This window comes from Dromaius novaehollandiae, chromosome 15 (assembly GCF_036370855.1).
Source record: "Dromaius novaehollandiae isolate bDroNov1 chromosome 15, bDroNov1.hap1, whole genome shotgun sequence".
NCBI classification, from domain to species: domain Eukaryota; kingdom Metazoa; phylum Chordata; class Aves; order Casuariiformes; family Dromaiidae; genus Dromaius; species Dromaius novaehollandiae.
The window spans coordinates 14,029,900-14,047,239 of record NC_088112.1 but is presented as its reverse complement, the minus strand read 5'-3'; the positions used below and the strand labels follow the sequence as shown (position 1 = coordinate 14,047,239).

Here is a 17,340-nt window from a genome sequence, read left to right as displayed (position 1 = left end):
TGATTGGTGGCGTGTTGTGTGTCAGTGAAGCAGAAATGCCAAAGAACTGTTACGAATAGTGCATGATCTTTTCAGGTCGAAGTCTTCTATGAGAAGGATGGTAGAAAAGGTTCAGCTGAGCTTGACCTAAGAAGCAACAATAGATATCACGTTTGGATTAGGATAAGAATAGAGGACAGCAGTAGAAATAGTGAGAGAGAAAGAAAATATCACCTAGCAGGAAAGACTGAAAGAAAAAATTGTTTACTGAAGAGTGAGGCAAAACAAGAGAAGAGTGGAGCTCTTCAAATGTGTGAAAGGCTACTGAAAAGAGGAAGAAAATGCTTTCTTCTCTGTCTCTCGTGGCTAGGACAAGATGTCATGAGCTTAAATCAAACCAGAAAGACACAGACACTGGGAAATGGTTTCTTGAGAAAGTTGTAGAAATTCCATTAATGGAGGTCTTTGAAAAGAAGCTGGAAAAACATCTCATAGAGCCAATCATGGTATGACCTCCTTAGGCTCCTTCAAGCCTTATTTTCTATGAGTGCATTAATTTATGGTTATTAACATAATATTAGAGTGATTAATGGCACAACTGTTCACAGCATTTTGGAAGGATTCAGCTCCGGAGCTACAGCGTAGGATACTGCTAAAACCAGCTCCAAGGGCAAAATCTAGAGCTAAAACCACAGACTTCCGTGGCTGAGTGTTGACTAGAAAAGAAAAGTGAAGCTGTGAACAGAGAAAATATGTCTCTTGCTATTAAATTATGCTCTTTGTAAATAAGCGGGAGCACACCAGTAACTTCACCACTTTCCCCTTGGCCAGGAACAACCTGTCGGCCCTAGCATGCTGCTGACTCCCAGGTTTGGGAGGCATTGCAGAGTGTGACCGAGGCCACTAGTTCACCTGAAATGATCCAGATGGGTCTCTGGGGACAGCTGAGCTCTTCTGCATGCAGTGTACAGACAGGGAAGTGATCCCCAGAAAGCAGCTCCATGCCAGAGATAACACCTGCCTGGCTCCGCTGATGGGGCCGTGGTTCTCCCCTAATCCGGCCAGCTGATGTGAGGGCATTAGCCAAGACCTTGTACTTGGGCTGTTTCAGTAGTTCTGCTGGTGAATGGCAGCCACTTGTGTGGTAATTCATGTTTCTTTGCCTCTCTCATTTTCATAGTCCCCCAGGGAATTTGAAACAACTGCAGAACTATGTTCTCCTGATGAAGGACATGCTGTGCTGCAAGCACAGTACTTGGCTAGAGGCACCTTTTGGAGTTCGAAGGACATCCACGTGTCTTTATTTAGATTGCACTGATTTTCTAAAGAAATATGTCTCGCTTGATGGTCTAGATATAAAGCTCTTGCCCCAGCCTGGCCCACCAGCCTTACGATTTCTACATATTGACATGGCAGTTTTCACACTCTGTCTAGACACGGGAAAGATACTCTTCAACATGCTTGATCAGAGAAAGAGAAAATTACATTTATGCACCTCCTGCCACTTCCTGCTACATTTTCCCTCCTGGATTTCCAGGGGCAGGTATTCATGTGAGATCTGATCTGTGGTGCAAAGCTGAGAGGGGTCTGGCCAGTGCTTTCACAAGAAAATCTCCTCCCGATGTGGGCAATGCCCAATTAGGCTCATTGCCAGAGTAGAAGTTTGCAGTGATATTTTTAGTCTTTGATGTTTCTTCTTTGTCTCTAGATTTATCTTTGCGGAAAGAAAACAGCTTGTGTGGCTACTCTTTGCACCCTAGTCTGATTTCCAGCTCGTATCACAGGGTTCATCCAAAGGCATCTGGAGTAAGCAAGGGCATGATGTCGCACTAAGCCTTTTGCACGAAGCACACACGCCAAGCCAGCGACCCAGAATCGAAGAGCTTGCTCCACATGCAGAAAGATTCCTCAGACTCAACAGCTTTTAATACCAGCATCAGAGAGGGAGTGCGGAAGCTGTTAGCCCGACAACCCCATAGCTGTATTGACAGAAGCTGGCTGGCCTCTCTGCCACAGCCCTGCCTCTAGTAGACTCAAATAAGGCCGTTTTCTACCTTTCACTTTGGTCAGGACCTTGCTGGCCATTATGCATATTTTACATGCTGTTATACTTATGGGTTGGGATTTCGGTTCATGAAGCCTTCCTAGGCTTCAGGATGGTAACCACACTGTTTTCAGCACTGATGGTCTCCAGCTGTGATCTTTGAAGAACATGTTCTGGAGCTCTTTCCTGCTGATACCTGTTCCCTTTTTGTTTTGAGGTAGGTCATCCAGGCAGTGTTTTCCAGGGACATTTAAGAATTACAGACTTAGATTAGCCTTAAGATGCTGGAAGTCGTGTATTATGTTACTCCTGGAAGCTATGCATACCATCCACCATCTGCATGAACTTGTTTGCATGAGAAACTGCTACTGCTGTCAGGACTGGTTACTAATGGAGACCTTGCTCTCATAAGCCTTACTTCTGAGACTGGTAGTTCAACTATGCAACTCTAAATATATGTTTCCTGGTCCAAATGTCCTATTTAGGCCAAAGCCTGTGCTTTGCCCATAAGAGAGCAGGAAAAGCATGGATTTACTGTTACAGTGAATTAGCTGCCTCAGAGGGAGGAACTGTCTTTGAAAGGAGTTGGATCATGGTAGTGGAAAAGTGCCAGAGCTGGAGCCAGAAGACAATTGTGAGCTCTGATGCCTATAAAGGTGAACTGAACTTTTAATTGCTTCTTGGGAAGTTAAGTTGTAACCAGATAGCTGTTTTCCTTGGCCAAGAATGTGGGGATATTTGTGGGTCTGGAGTAAGAAGGAACAGCAGAAATAGCGGAGCCCCCATATCCACTGAACCCATTGATCTTTTATCTTCCATCTGATTTTCCGGAGAAAGACCTCGGCCTTGAACTCTCGCTTTGTTTATTTGTCATCATCACTCTTGCTCTTTTGAGTGGCACCCTCATGGCTGTGCAAGGAGCTCCATGCCCAGACAGGTCAGGTACATTAGTAATTACTTCTGAGCACCAAAATTAGAAGCTGCTTTTGAATGGGGTGGCTGAGCTCAAAGCCTGAGGGCTGTCAGTGGCAGGGGAAGGGTTAGGGAGCAGAAATGTGGGGCTCTGTCCAAGCCTGGTTTTACTTGGTTTTGCTATAAGACACTCTAGCCTAAGCTGCACCTTCACTGAAGCTTTCCTAGGCACTGTGGACACCTGCGCTGTCCCGTAAAACAGCCAATCTACACCAGCAGGGTCAGATCTATGCTTCTACCCTGCATTTCATCCACTCAATCTCTCCTGCCATTCAGAGGAGAGGAGCTAAGCCCTGAAACAGATGTTTTGCTGCATCATCGCATTGCTGCTCCCTGGCAGCATCCCTAATCAGCCAGAAAGGAGGCAAGAAAAGCCACGGTCCAAGGTAACCTCTTGTTCCTGGCAACAGGCACTGAGCAATTCCTCTGGTTAACAAATTCCTGTGTGTTTGTGACCAAGAGTGGGATGAGGAAAGAGGAATAACTCAGGTCTAAGTGATGGGGCAGCCAGAAATGCTTTCAGCCCAATGGTAACTGCAGACATGCTGTTGCAGCTGCATTTAGTGTCTTGCTGGGGCTGGATCCAAACCCCCACAGGACTCACTGGTTTTGGCATGCTTTGCGTCAGGTGTTTGTGCCATCTCCCCGCCCTGTGCGTCAGCTCGTCCCCAGCCAGCATGTGGCTGGTGGTGCAAGAGCTGCTGGGCTCCTCTCACTGCCCCAGCCCTGCCTTAGCTACTGCCCCAGTCCTGCCCCGGTTCCTGGGCTCCTTCTACCCACCCTGTCTCAGCCCCTGATGGGCCCAGCTCAGGGTCTCCTCACTGGCTCTAGCTTGCAGGACTTGACATTTCACTCCTGGACTTAAACACATCTGTGCCTGTGAGGACCTCAGTGGGGATACATGCCCCAAAGCATGCTGTTGGAAGCATCTACCCTCCTCAGGGAAGGCTGTGTACCTTCCCCTGTACCGATGCTGACTTCAGGAGGGCTGATAGGAGCTCTATGATTAATGCATCACATCTTGTTCCCCTGAGTGTGATGTTTACCACCTACAAGCTGGAGGTTTGCACTGACCTTGTGTCTTTGTGGCTTGAAGCCGTATTAGCACCGTCTTCCAGCAAAGCAGAGCTTCCTGGATTGCAGTAAAGCAGGCTTGGGGTGGGCATCCTACACTGCTGTGTCGTGGTGGGATGGAAAGGACCTGGCTTTCTCTCAGAGGCCAGCAGCCCCTTTTGGGGGTTATATTGCACAGCTTTTGTGGTTTTCTATTTGTGGCATTCTTTCACTATTAGTAATTAGCTTAAGTTTTTAGAAAGAACCTGCAATCCGGACCTGATGAACAATGCTACGACAGTAGGTTATTGTTCAGCCTAAGGAGAAGGAAATGCTCCCTGCTTGGGAGCTTTCCAGGGGTTGTTGTGCTTAGCTGGAAGGAAGCAGAACTTTTCAGCATCAATTCTGTCCGCAGAGCTTCTGCTGACTGCGGCACCGGCATGTCCCTGACAGCGCACACAGCATGAGGAATCCAGCTTCAGGCTCAAGCATCATGTAGAGCTGGCGCTTCCAGCCCCTCCTGTCCTATGTTACAAGCAGAGTGTGTCTGATGCAGGATGAAGGCCAGAAAACTAGTGTGGAAACACTGGCAGGGCTGCCTTGCTGCTGCCCTGGCTCAGAGCACTTGGGATGCTCCGGAGTCCCAGAAGATTACCAGCTTTTCATGGGGAGAAATACAATGACAATACTGTCATTTGACCTGTCCATAACAGCTCAGAGACATTAGAAGGCAAAACCCAAGATACTGCTTCAAATTTGCAACTCCTATTCTGGCCAGTTGCTCTGAGTCTGTGCATCTCTGAGTCTCTGAGTGAGCAACAGTTCTGCCAGCGAGATGTGTCCACCCTCTAGTCAATGATGGTCCTGCTACCGCCTCCTGCGGCTATATCAACAGCCTGGCTGCAGGTGTATTAGTTCACAGCCACTCAGATGGCTGCAGCTCATTCCCATACATTTGCCAAGGACAGCTTTTCTCCCAGATAGCCTGAGCTGTCGTTTAGATGATGGAATTTGCAGTTTAAAAGCACCCTTCCATTTCAGCAAGGCTTTTGCCTTGCAGAGAATTAACACCATCATTTCCTGCTCTGATGGGACCATGTGATGCTACTTTGTCTGACCTCAAGCTTGTCCATGCAGCCCTCTAATAGAGTTGTGTGGCTACGGTTTTCTACATAGCTCTTTCCTTTGATGACATGATGAAAAAATTGTTTGTATTTCCTACCTATGCTGACACAGCTGCTATCTCTTGTTGAGGTGTTACAGCAGCAGCAGAAGCAGTTATGGAAAAAACCCTGGTGTAGATCTAACCCCTAAAGGAAAGCACTCCATATCTCTGCTCTGCGTCTGGGCCCGAGGACGCTGTTCTCTGTACCCTTTGCCAAAGCAAATGTGCTTCGCTTGGATTCATGTCCCTCAGCCCCGCAGCCCCGTCCCGGCAGCCGCGCCAGGCGCAGGGCCAGGTGTGGGACGTGGTGGGTGGCAGCTGGTCACTAAAATGCATGGTGCCTTTCTCTGGGAGCAGGTGGGCTCCCACGAGGTGTCTGCTAAGCTGAGGCAGGGTGGAGACATGGCAAGCAGGAGCCCTCTTTGCCAGCTCCCTGAACCGGGTTTAATTTAGCTCCCCAAAAGAAAAGGTCGCCTGGAACCAAACGCACCACACAGAAAGTGCCCTCTGGCAGCAGCAGCAGGTCCAAGGAAGGCTCTGCTTATTTTTGGGCAATGAAAAACAAATCTGATGTTGAAAATGTGGTTAAAATAGAAGCCTTCTTAGTGGAGAGAGACTGGAGAAGGCTGCAGTCGGCCAAGAGGGTGCCAAGGCTACCTCTTCCAAACAGGCCTGGAAGCAGGAACTGTATGAGGCTTTCAAGAAAACGGAACTTCTGCTCAACTGAGGCTTTGCATTTCACTAAAATACCTCAGTCCAGCTCGAATCCTGACTTTGCAATTTATTATCATGACATTATAAAGTAAAATGCCATCAGTGATGAAAATAAATGTTCTCTCCCAGGCAAAAGCCTCAATAAAATGTTCCAGGACACTGGGGGAGGGATCCCTCCAGCAGAATTTTGCCAGTTTTTTTGCAGACTTTCAGTCTTAAACTTTCAGTGTTAAAGAAACATGGTCTTCTGACTGGAAATCGCTTCTCTGTGACATTCCAGAGGCTTTGTAGCAGTCAGGTCTGCTTTGGGGGCACCGAGCAGGGTATGACCCTGCCACCTAAAAAGTGAAGCCTGACAATGTACAGGAGAGAAGACCCCTAGGGTAGGGGGAGGAGGTGAGGATGGTGAGGGAGGGGAGGATGCTGCAGGCTGCCTGCTCCTCCTTTAGACTCGCTCACGGTCCCCAGGGCTTGCTGGTGGGCAGCAGGCATAGGTTGGGCTGTGCTCAGCTGCCTGCTCTGTGCCAAGGAGAGGTGGCTGCAACTGGCACTGTTATTTTTTGCATCTCCCCCTTCGTCTCTCAAACATGTATTATTTGAAGCAGTGTGGTGGGGCAGGTGCTGTGTTGCTCTGCTCCCATTCTCTGCCTTGCAAAGCTAGGAAAGGGACTACGCAGGGGACACTGAGCCCCTCAGCTCATGCCATCCTTGCCTGTGGGGCAGCTGCAGACCCCTTGGCCTTCCCCATCCACCTGGATGAGCCCTGTGGAACAGCCAGAAGGGAAGGAGGAGAAAGGCTGAGGGCTGAGCGCTTCGTGTGGTTTAATGAGTCCTGTTTGTCCCCATTTGCATCATTTGAAATGCATTTGGGGCTCTCCTGAACACCCCTTGCCCTTGGAACGTGGCACAAGAGGCGACAGTGATTTAGGCAAGCAAACAAAAGAAAATGAGAAGCCATTCCTCGCTCTCCTGTCACACTCCCCTTCTCCCTCTCTGTGCCATCTCACCAGTGTTGCGGACAGCAGCACGGAGATGAGAAGGAGCAAGCTGGTGTTGCAGGGAAGTTGGCCTGGCTGCCGAGTGGTGCCAAGCAGCATGTGGGGCTGGCCACCCCAAGGAGCTGAGCCAAAGTGCTCCCTCCCCCAGCTCCATTGGGGAGGAACCACTGTGGGAGCAGGAGACTGGGTTTTGGGGATATTTCCAATAAATAAATGGCTTGTTTAATCCCAAACTGGAATAGGGACAGGAGCTGTTACCTCCTGGAAACTTGCCACCAGTTCTGCCTGCTGTGTCCCCGCTGTATGGTGCCCAGGCTGTGGCCCCTGATTCTCCGCTTCGCAAAGTCAAGCCTGATAGATAGGGATCTTGCTGCAGAATGGATGTGGCTGACATTTAGCAGGAATCCTAATTCTCATCAGAACAATGCCTGGGGAGATGCAGACGGTGCTCGGCTGTCCGTCCAGCACAACATCCTGTTTTGCAAGCTTGGTCAGCACCTCGGTTCACTGAAAAATGCTCTCAGCTACTTCTGGGCGATGTTTCCCAGAAATGACAGGGACAGGACAAATGTTTTGCTTGGTGTAAGCTGGCCTCAGTGTAACCCCTCTGGTGTTGTCGGGGTAAAAGGAACCAACATGTGTTTTGCAGTGCCCCAACGCCCAAGAATAGGGAGCGAGCTGCGCGAGGAGGCTCTGGCTTCCCTCCTGCTGCCCCAGCTCCGGAGACCCCTCCTGTTAGAGAATATGCTCTGTTTCTTGCTATGCAGCAAAAATCCCTTTTGCTCAAAGATGTCAAAGCAAGCTACGTTCACGGGCCCTTTTAAGGTATAACCTTTATTGCATTCATTTTAGATAAGGGCAAAGAGAGATATTTTGCATCTCTCCTCCGACCACAGACTTGTTGACACATCTGGGAAGAGCAGCCAGTGCTGCCCCTCTTTTCCCAGCTGTGTGGGGCTGCATTTGGAGTTTCAGATGAACACTAGAGCTTTTTCTCAGCTTGATCATACATTTTTTGTGTAGCAGCTGCTTCTTCAAGGAATACAGAAGAAGAGAACTCAAACATGTTTCTAACCAAAGTGAGGTTCAGGCTTTACTAAGAATGAAGCTTTCGTTTTTCCCAAAATACAAATTATTCCTTACTCAAGGGCTACAACAGAAAGTCAGAGAGCAGCCCAGAATACTGCTTTTGGTAAATCGAGATATAACTTGAAACTCTTCTCCTGTTCAACATCTACCTCAAGGTTTTGGGGCAACTCCTGGTGCAGGAGTGAAACCCCTCTCTGCCATCATCCTGCACATGCGCTCAAACAAAGCACTCATGGGGAAGCCCTGGAGGCTGCGCCCCCACCCCAACCTCTATTGTATCCCCTCTTGCAAGAACTGCTCCGAACTCCTTTCCAAATCTTGTTGGAATATTACTCCTGGTGGAGACAGAGGTATTGAAGAGCTGTTCCTGTTGCCAGCTGTATTCCATGGCAATTTTCTCCACCTGGAAGACTTCCATATGATCTGCATTGCCACAGCATCTGACCACCTCACAGTTTTTAAGGCATTGTCTGAAAAAGCTAGGGAGATGCTGTGAGCAGGGCCGGTGGTGTGGGGAGGCTGACGTGAGGGCAGTGGCTGGCTGCCGTGTGCGGCTCACAGTGCGTTGTGGGTCCCCAGCGAGCCTCAGCCATGGCATGCCGGTGGGGCTGCAGCTGCCCTGTGCTTGCTGCCGGCACAGGGACCAGTGGCACCTGGCTCTGCACGGCTGCAGGAGGGAAATGCCCCCCCATCCGGGCTGTGTTTGGGGCTACTGGCTATAGTCCTTTGGCCCAAGCAGCCGGAGCACCCTGCTCCCTCCCTGGGGAGCAGCTGGCAGGGCCGTGCTGCCACAGGGAGACGCGACTACCCAGCTACCCCATTTTGGCAGAGTTTAGCCTCCTTGTAGGGCTCGAAAGAGAAGCCCCGAGCTCTTGCTGCAAGCCCTGGGGCTCCCGGCTCTGCTCCCCGGCTGGGGCTGCCTGCCAGCCCCTGCCCGGCTGTGGGCTCTGGTGCTGGCTCCAGCTCCAACGGAGCAACAGCGGCCTCCAGTGCCTAAACCTCCTCCCTCTCTCCATCCAGGGAGCCTGCACCCTCGTCCTCCACTGCTCCAGCCCCTGGACCTCACCCTGAGCAAGCCAGACCCCAGGTCAGGGCACTGGGTCCCAGCCTGGAAAGGGAGCCGCAAAGCTCTCCAAGAACAAGAGACAAGACAGGAAGTCCTTCAGCCCAAGCAGCCAGGCCAGACTCTTCCTCCTGGCACAGGCCCTGGAGCATCAGTTTTAATGCCCAATACACTGAAAGTCATGAGGTCACCGGTCTCCCACTGGTCGGGTGCTGGAAGCTTAGGAAAAGAAAACAAAATTATCCATGCAAAATAGAGTCTGCTTGTTGTGCCAGAGCCTAGCTGTCTCCTTGGGAATATCCTAGCCTTTTTCCCCAGGGCTCTGTCAGTAATTTGCTCACAGCTCTTTATGAATGTTACCAAAACAGACCATATTTCACTGGAATGTATTTTAAATGTCAGGAAAAGTGGGGGTGGGTGGGGTGGGAAATCCCAGTGCAAGACATTGAAATGCTTCCATTTTATTAGAAGTTTATATAGGCAAAAGACATCTTGTGCTATCTTCTCCAGCACAGTGGTGTTTTTTCAGTTTTGACTGGAGTCGGAGCGTGGCTCTTGGCACTTTCCCCTTTTCTTTATGTGCACATTAGTGTTCCTTTGCCTAGAAAAGAGGTTAAATATGCTAGAGAGTGCCTTAAAGTCCCTGATACACAGCAGAGCCTGACTCAGGGGACAAAGAAAGAATGGTAAACAGTATTTAAATCATCATTTAACTGTTATACACAGTCATAAGGAAGCCCATGCATTTTTGACAGACAGTTCAGGGTTACTTTGGACATGGGTTAATTAATTCCAATAAGCCCAAGAGCTAGCACTTCCTGCCACCTCCCGGCAGAACAATTCACCTCTTTGCTGTATGGCAGTTGCAAGACACCTCTAATGCTTGTCTGGCTGCAGACGATAAAAGTTATGACTTTGTTTGCGTGGGCTTTTACAGACGAATTCCACCATTGTGTCTCACTTAGTCTTGCCCCTGGCTTCCCTTCCTGACTGCTTCTGCAGTTCTTTCTTGTAGCCCCAAACCTTCCGTCCCACCACCATTGACGTCTCCCTTCCCCTTTGGAGGCATGCTCCACTCTGGGGGACGTGAGGACTCCTCGTCCTTTCACTCCAAGGCCCAATGCCACTTTGCTCCCTGCGCACCTACTCCAAACCCTTCCTTGCTCTCCTTAACCATCTTTTGGTTCCTGACCAAAGCTACCAGAGCTGCCGAACCGCTGTTACATCATGCAGGCACCAGCTGGTGCAAGGCAGCTGGCTTTCCGCACGGTCATTCCCTCCGGCCGCTGCCACAGCGGGTCGCTGGCCATACTGCCTTCGCTCGGAACACCCCTCTCAACATCTGGCCACCGAACAGCATCCCCTTTTGCCTTAAAATGTAAGATCAGCCTTTGTGCAGGCCAGAAGCAGAGTATGGGGCAGAAGTTTGGATTAACAGAGGAAAGACAGGATAGCCAGACCATGGATTGTTTTCCATGTTTTTTTTTTTTTCAGCTCTGTTCTTTGTTACTCCGGTGTTAGCTTGGACTAACTCCTCCTAAAGGCAGAATTTGGCTCCATAAGACCTTTCCTCAAGGAACAGGAAAGCTGGAATTCGAACTCCTGTCAGAGACGTCTCTGCTGACAGCAGATGGGCACTCACGCTGCCGACAGCCTGATCACTAGAAAGCCCTGCCTCCGCCAGGCAAAGTCAAAGGTAAAACTCCTTTAGCCCCCGCAGACTGCAGCATCTGGTTACAGATGGGATTAAATCTTTCCAGCAGAGATTTTTGAACCACTTAATAGCATTGAGTTGGAAGGAATTCCTTCGCTCGCCTGACACAGAGTGCTTGCAGTGTATAAATATATTCAGAATCACCTGGGGCCCAAGCCAGAGGAAATGAATCAAGTCTTGCCAGATATTTTGCTAGCATTTAGACCTGGCCTTCTGTTAAGACAGTGGAATCTGGCATCAGCACAGATTAAATAAAAGATTCATTCTTCAAAATATCCAGAGAAAACAATGACCTTGCGTATGCAGCAAAACTGAAAGCAGAGCTCAGCTGTGAACTCCTGGTGTGAAAAAACAGTTTTTCCTCAGCCACCATGCATCTGAGGTCACCTGGAAAAATCTTTTTCTGCCTGGATCTGTGAAATCTGGGCAGATTTTGAGGATTTTGCCACTTGTCCAAGTTTCTGGCCACCTTTCAGTGCAGTCTGAGCACTTGCTGCAGCACGGCTGCAGGTGTTTGGAAATTTTGGCCGTGCACTCCCTGATGGTGGGCAGAGCAGTCCTGCATCCCATGTGCCATGAGTTGGACATAACAGACGTGTTTTGTGGACGGGTGCCACGTGCTCAGAGCAGTGGGTGCAGCAGCCGTGCAGGAGGCCAGATTTGTGCCCTCTACCCAGCTGCATGTGAACATCTTTCTTTCTAGGAAACCACAGACATAAATGGTAGCTCTAGCCTGCGTGATATTTATACTCGCACAAGATCCAGATACTCACAGGTTCTGAAAGCACAACAAACACTCATTGCTGTATAAGACGTTGTCTGTGCCACAGATGGGGTCAAAGATCTTTGCACAGCCTTTCTTTAGGTCATAATTGCCACAAGCTGCCTGGAAAAAGAAAAGGGTAATGATAACATTAAATATTAAACATGTCTTCAATTTACCAAAGGAGCTTTTGCCTTACAGGGACATGGGTATTTTCTGTATCTGGGTAACACATCTCAGCTTCTGTGGAGCTCTGCTATGAACTCTTGGAAACACTGGGATGCCCATCATCACACTGTCCCTTGGCCAGCTGAATCCCACCTAGCGCTCCTTTGCGCTCTTAGGAAAGACAGTGTTGAGCAGGTAACGCTCCATGGGCAGCATCTGATCTTGTTCTCCCCAGCTTTTATTTTCCATGGCCACAGGTATCCCTGGGGAGCAAGCTGCCTTTGCATTTGCCTGCCACAGAGTAATGTGAGCTCTAATCTTGATTGCCTTTAACTTGGCATGCAACACCAATATTCAGCTTTTATCTATCAGTTTTTCTCCACTGTGTGGGGAAATATGAAGGGAAATCAGTACTGTCACTGGGATTTTAGTGTGGCACAACAGGTGGAAGTATGTTCCCAGGCACCTGGGTCTATGGACAGATAACCCAGTGGCTCACATTCCTTGAGCAACACTGGCTTCCCAGTGTATAGGTTAGTGCTGTCTCACTGAAGCTGGGCATACCCTTGCACTACACTGAAATAAGAACCTTCACCTCTGTGCCTGTGTCAGCAGCACCGTCTGGTTCAGCATTTCCTAGAGTGGAGAGAAAGAAAAGACTTCTTAGCGTCCTTCACTCAGGCTGCCTTCAAGGGGGACCCTACTAAAGATGCTTTAGGCTGAGGATTGTATGCCTTGGCTCACACATCTTGGTCCTTTCAGGGCCCCAGCAAATAACTATAGGTCGTCCTTGCTTGCGCCTCTCCTGTCTTGCAGCAGGGTCCCTCAGCTCTGCAGGGACAGCCCCGCTGCATCTGGCTCTTTCCCCAGCAGAAGCACTGTGCCCAGTGGAAGCCCCTGCCAAGGCCAGGTGCACTGTAGTGACTTTCCCTGTTGTTCACTCCAACTGCCAGGGAGCAAAGATAGCTTTCATTATTGCTTATCACTTGTTCATGGGTAACCAAAAAACTCCTTCTGGTGCTGGACTGATGTTTGTATAAACCCAGGGTGATTGTTCTGGTCTCTGTGGGTTTATACCACAGGGAAGTAGACCAAAAGACAAGTTGCTGAAGGCCTCTAAAAAAAGCAGAAATAGGGTACCTCTGTGCAGACCCAGAGGTCTCACACAAAAGCTGGTGGGTGTGAGTCTGGTGTTGGTGGACCATGGAGCAGCTGGCCCTGAACTGACAGCTGGGATCAGCATGGGCTGAACATGTGGTGATGTATTTTGAAAAACAACCTGAATTTTCTCAGCCAACGGCAGTACTGAGGAGAAGACCTTAGGTTCCCTGTAGGTCCAGGAGTGATCTACAAGGAAGATTTAGGCTACATCTACATTACCAAGCACTGCAGCCCCAAGAGAAGTGGGTCTGTAGAGTGAAGCAGTTTGGTGCTAAGGACCTGATATATACACTAGTCATGTTTCAGGGATTTTACTTTGGACTAGCTCTGGTCCAGTCCCTGGGATGAACACCCAAAAGCAGCTGTAGCTCACCACATGCTTAGTCCATCTAAAAGAAATTCAGATTTTGCACTCAGAGTGTCTGCAGTGGCAGCTGCAGCGCAGTAAATAGGATGACAGGGCACTTGCTTCAAAAACACCCTCCTGTCCTGGACAAATCCACTAATGCAGACACTCCCAGGGAGCAGCACGTAAGACAGCATTAGCTCATGGTCTTATCCTTCTGCACCATATGGGATCTTGAAAATACAGTTAGCTTAAACATTGGCTCTGGTAAAAAGAGCTTTATTTTCCTCTCTGTAGATGTATTTCATGTCTTTTGGTTTTTTTTTTTTTTTTTTTTAATCCAGTATGGCATCTATTCGCTCTAAAAGAATTGCGGTGTCCAAGAAATAACCAGCTGCCAGGCTGAATTCCAGCCCTGAGAGAAGAGTGTCGGTTCGGGTCTGTTCATTTTGATAGCAGGTACAAGACACCCTTTCAAAGCCTTTGCTTTAGACCTGCTTGCAGATGGCTGGTTTAATGCATACTGGCTTTGCAGCACTCTCCAGGGAACACTTCATTCCCCTGCCCAGGTCCCAGCAGCCAGGTGGCCTGTTCCCAGGCTCACCTTCCTCTGTGGCAGACTCGGGAGCTTTTGTGAAGAGCTTCTAAGCCAAACGTGGCACTCACCTGGGTAGCTGCAGAGTGCCAGGCAGAGGAGCAGGAAAACACCAGTTGCCTTCATGGTCAAAGTAATGCTTTACTGAGGGCAGCGAGAAGGAACGAGGACTCTTCTCTGGCTTTCAGAGACCCTGTTTTTGATGGTCCACAAGGGACCTTTATACCTTCCCCCATCTCTGGCACCACCCTCCACAGCCAGCTCCACCCTTATGATGGCAATATTCAAAATACGGGGATAACTCCAGGTGGCAAATGGCTCATTTGCACACACAAGGAAAAAAACCTTTCAGAAGCCAATGCAGGTAACGACTGTTATCGCTGGCAAGGGCTGGAGCTTTATCTCACAGGTGGAGGACAACCTTGGGTCTGCCCTGCAAAGCCGGGAAAAAGGGGCTTTGTGCGAGATGCAAATTGGAGAAAAAGGCTGGATGGCAAGCAAAATACATGTCTGAGCTGGCCTCCCATCTAGCACAAATGGACTTGGCTTGAATAATTACTTTGCCACTGCTGTTCACAGGGCTCTGCAGGAAGATGGCCTCTGTCCACATGCACCTTTCTTAGCACGATCAACAGAGCAGAGCTGGGGTGTCACCACCCTGAGGCTCCCCTTCCTGCTCTGGACAGGGAGGCACAGCTGTCAGGACCATTGCTGGAAGCAGGGTTCCGGCCGTGCCTCAGGCTCCATTGTGGCTGCACGTTGCCTCCTGTTATTTTGACTGGAATCTCTGTAATGGCAGGAAGGCCACCGAAATGGGCTCGCTGGGTCGGACGCTGCTCCCTTCCCCTTTCCCTGCCTCCAGCTCGGAGTAAGCTCTGGGGATTGCCTGCATTTACTCCACACTGCCAATGGTGTGCTGCGGAGAGTGGATCTGTCCCTTGGGTATTACAAGGATTAATTAATGTTTCTAAAGCGCTTTGATATCTCATCCATAAATCACTGGAGAAATGCAAAGCAAATTATTACTAATGGGGGCTTATGACTCAAAGACAGATTGTTAATTAGCTGAACAGGAAGAAGTCAATGCCAAGAGCAATTCAAGGAGGTGTTTGCAAGACAGAAATTTCAGTTCAAATTGGCAACTGCTCCACTGCCCGCGGGAGACCCCAGCCCACGTGTGGCTCTGGTAGGACACTGCCCTGGAAGAAGCAGCCCTCCTCCTGCTCGAGGGCTGACTTCAGTGCCAATGGAGATTTTCCCCGCTCCCCTAGTCTTGCCTTCCCTTTGCTCTTTGCCCACTGCCCAAGCACTCCAGGGCATCCTGCAATTCGAGGCTAGAAGAACTGCTTTTAGTGGCGTCTTTCATTTTAATAACTTGGAGACCAAAGGCAGGTTTGTGCATGACCCATTCGGCAGCTGTGAATACCTGAGCTAAGCCCTCTGACTTCACTGGGAGGAAGATTCGCATGCCATTATCACCCTCTGAGGAGCAAGGGAAGAAGATATGGTAATTTTTTATAGCTGAGCAAGGTTCACCTTGATCCAGCACTCTCCCTATTGCTCTTCCAACGTTCTGCCAGGGTCATAGTGTGAGTAAAGCAGGGGGTGCCAAAAGGTGCTTCAGTCTCACCTCTCAGAGCAGACAGGAGCCTTAGCAAGGACGGTTTATGGTTATACACCAGCCCAGTTCGTGAAAAGATTTTCCTCTTCAATCAATAACACATGTAAAGAGAGTAGAAGAGGCAATGCTGGAAACAGTTTGTCTGACTGCCCTTGTCTGGGATGTGCCTGCTCCTGTTAAAACACAGTTTCACATTTTTCAGGTTAGAGATTCTCACCACAGCCAGGAAATGTGATAGTTTTGACTGTCCAGAAGCAGAAACATTTTTACTCAGATTCCTTGGAAACATCCAGGCGTATCTCCAAACTTCAGTTTGATGGGTAAATCCTCAGTGTTTATAAAAGCTGCTGTGTAGCTGGGAATTGCATTGGCTCCTGAGACATTTCAAGTGTGTACAGTGCCATGATTTCTCACTTTTCCTTCCTCTCAAGTCAGAGGCACCAAAGCGGAGACAGGCTGCTGACCGCCCCCTGACTCCTGGACGCTTCTCTCTTCACCTTTTATCACTTTGGCTCCTGTTAGATTTACGCTGCCTTCTTTCCATGTTCGTAAGCCCTTCCGGAGCTATATGAGATTGACTGAGTGCTTTACTCCTGAACAGGTTGAAGAAACTCCAGAATAAGCAGTATAACAAACTGAACTTAATGAATTGAGCCAAACCCACTGATTCAATGGCAGTGTCATCTCTGCCAAAAGAAGACTCCAACACAGCCTGTTAATACTGCTGGAGCTCAATGGCAGCTGCAGTAGGTTTTTAATGCAATTTTTCTGTCAGTAATTCCTCCTCCTTCCCCAGCACCTCTTCTGACACCTATGTGGTTATGAGACACCTTCCAAAGGAGGATTTCAGGAGTGCCTCTATCCTGATTGACACCTACTCTATATCCCTCAGCAAAATCAGACAGAAATGCTTGGGGCTTCTTTGACTGCGGAGGAATAAAAAAGAGCTTTGAGCTGCTCTTGCGCTGGGCAGAAAGGAGTGGGGAGATTTCCTCAGCAATGTAGGCTTTCTTGGGATGTGTCACCTTGTCAGAGCAGCGTGTTCCTCTGAACACATCAGCTGGAGGAGTAGGGAGAAATGAGTCAGGAGGCTCTGCCAGCAAAAAGCAAAGCAAAAAAGAAAAAAAAGCAACCCCCCCACTTCTGTCGGTCCTCCTGGGGTAGCATCCTGCAAAGACCTTGAGGCCTGAGCAGGTCAAGTGGCTCCCATCACCTTTAAATGGAAACACTGAAGGAGGAGAGCAAGCAACCCTGCATCGGGGCAAGGGGCATGCTGAACTGGCACATGTTCCTCTAGGCAGGTTGATGGGGAGAGGTGCTCCTGCTCCTGCAGGAGGAACGTTTGCATCATCTTTGGGCTAAATCTGAGCCCTTTAGGGCCTGTCATATTTTCTGAGAAGTAGTAGAATGTCTCAAGGTAATGAAAAATTTGGGAAGCTAGCTACCTCCCTGCTATGGCCCAGCCAATATCTACAACAGGCTGGAGGAGCACTTGTCCTACCAGGGCTGGGATTTGCTTTTTTTGAGAGCTTGATGAATGGAGAAATCCACCAGTGCCCCAGGGAAACTGCAACAGAGCCACCAATGAAGAGTACTCAAAGATTACAAACCAGGCCCAGATAATCGTGAATCACAGCTTCCAAAGTGCTTCCAAATGGTCCTTAAGCCTCTTCAAAATAATGGCACTTACCAACAGACTCATTTGGGGTGGTTCCTGGGCCGTTAGGGAGTCCAAAGACACATTTTCCAGCCTCCTTGTGAATGCAGAGAGAGAGTGGGATAAAGCCAAAGCAGAGTGTCTCTCACGGACCCTGCTGCCCAGGAACGGGGTGATAAAACGTTGCAACCTTTGGCATTAGCTCATGCGAGCCAGTGATGCTGGGGCTGTGGGAAGG

The 17,340-nt window shown here is 49.3% G+C and overlaps 1 protein-coding gene across 2 annotated transcripts; it reads right to left on the bottom strand.

Moving 5' to 3' along the window:
* Nucleotides 1-7,876: 7,876 nt before the first annotated feature.
* LOC112996880 (pancreatic secretory trypsin inhibitor) lies at nt 7,877-14,041 on the bottom strand. Of its 2 annotated transcripts, none has more exons than XM_064520696.1 (4): nt 13,896-14,041; nt 12,318-12,358; nt 11,565-11,677; nt 7,877-9,296 (listed from the first exon to the last, which is right to left on the bottom strand). In XM_064520696.1, the coding sequence occupies exons 1-4, from the start codon at nt 13,948-13,950 to the stop codon at nt 9,257-9,259; spliced, it is 249 nt and encodes an 82-aa protein (XP_064376766.1). In that variant the 5' UTR covers nt 13,951-14,041; the 3' UTR covers nt 7,877-9,256. The 2 variants fall into 2 exon arrangements, with proteins under 2 accessions (XP_064376766.1, XP_025978375.1); XM_026122590.2 differs by lacking the exon at nt 7,877-9,296 and adding an exon at nt 9,519-9,678.
* Between the last annotated feature and the right edge of the window lie 3,299 nt (nt 14,042-17,340).

Excerpts from the sequence above, each read along its gene's own strand:
- LOC112996880 (XM_026122590.2), bottom strand. The coding sequence starts at position 13,950 with ATGAAGGCAACTGGTGTTTTCCTGCTCCTCTGCCTGGCACTCTGCAGC. Across the intron at positions 12,359-13,895 it reads GGCACTCTGCAGCTACCCAG|GAAATGCTGAACCAGACGGT; the intron begins GTGAGTGCCACG and ends TCTCCACTCTAG. Across the intron at positions 9,679-11,564 it reads TTGTTGTGCTTTCAGAACCT|GCAAAGGAACACTAATGTGC; the intron begins GTGAGTATCTGG and ends CCTCTTTTCTAG.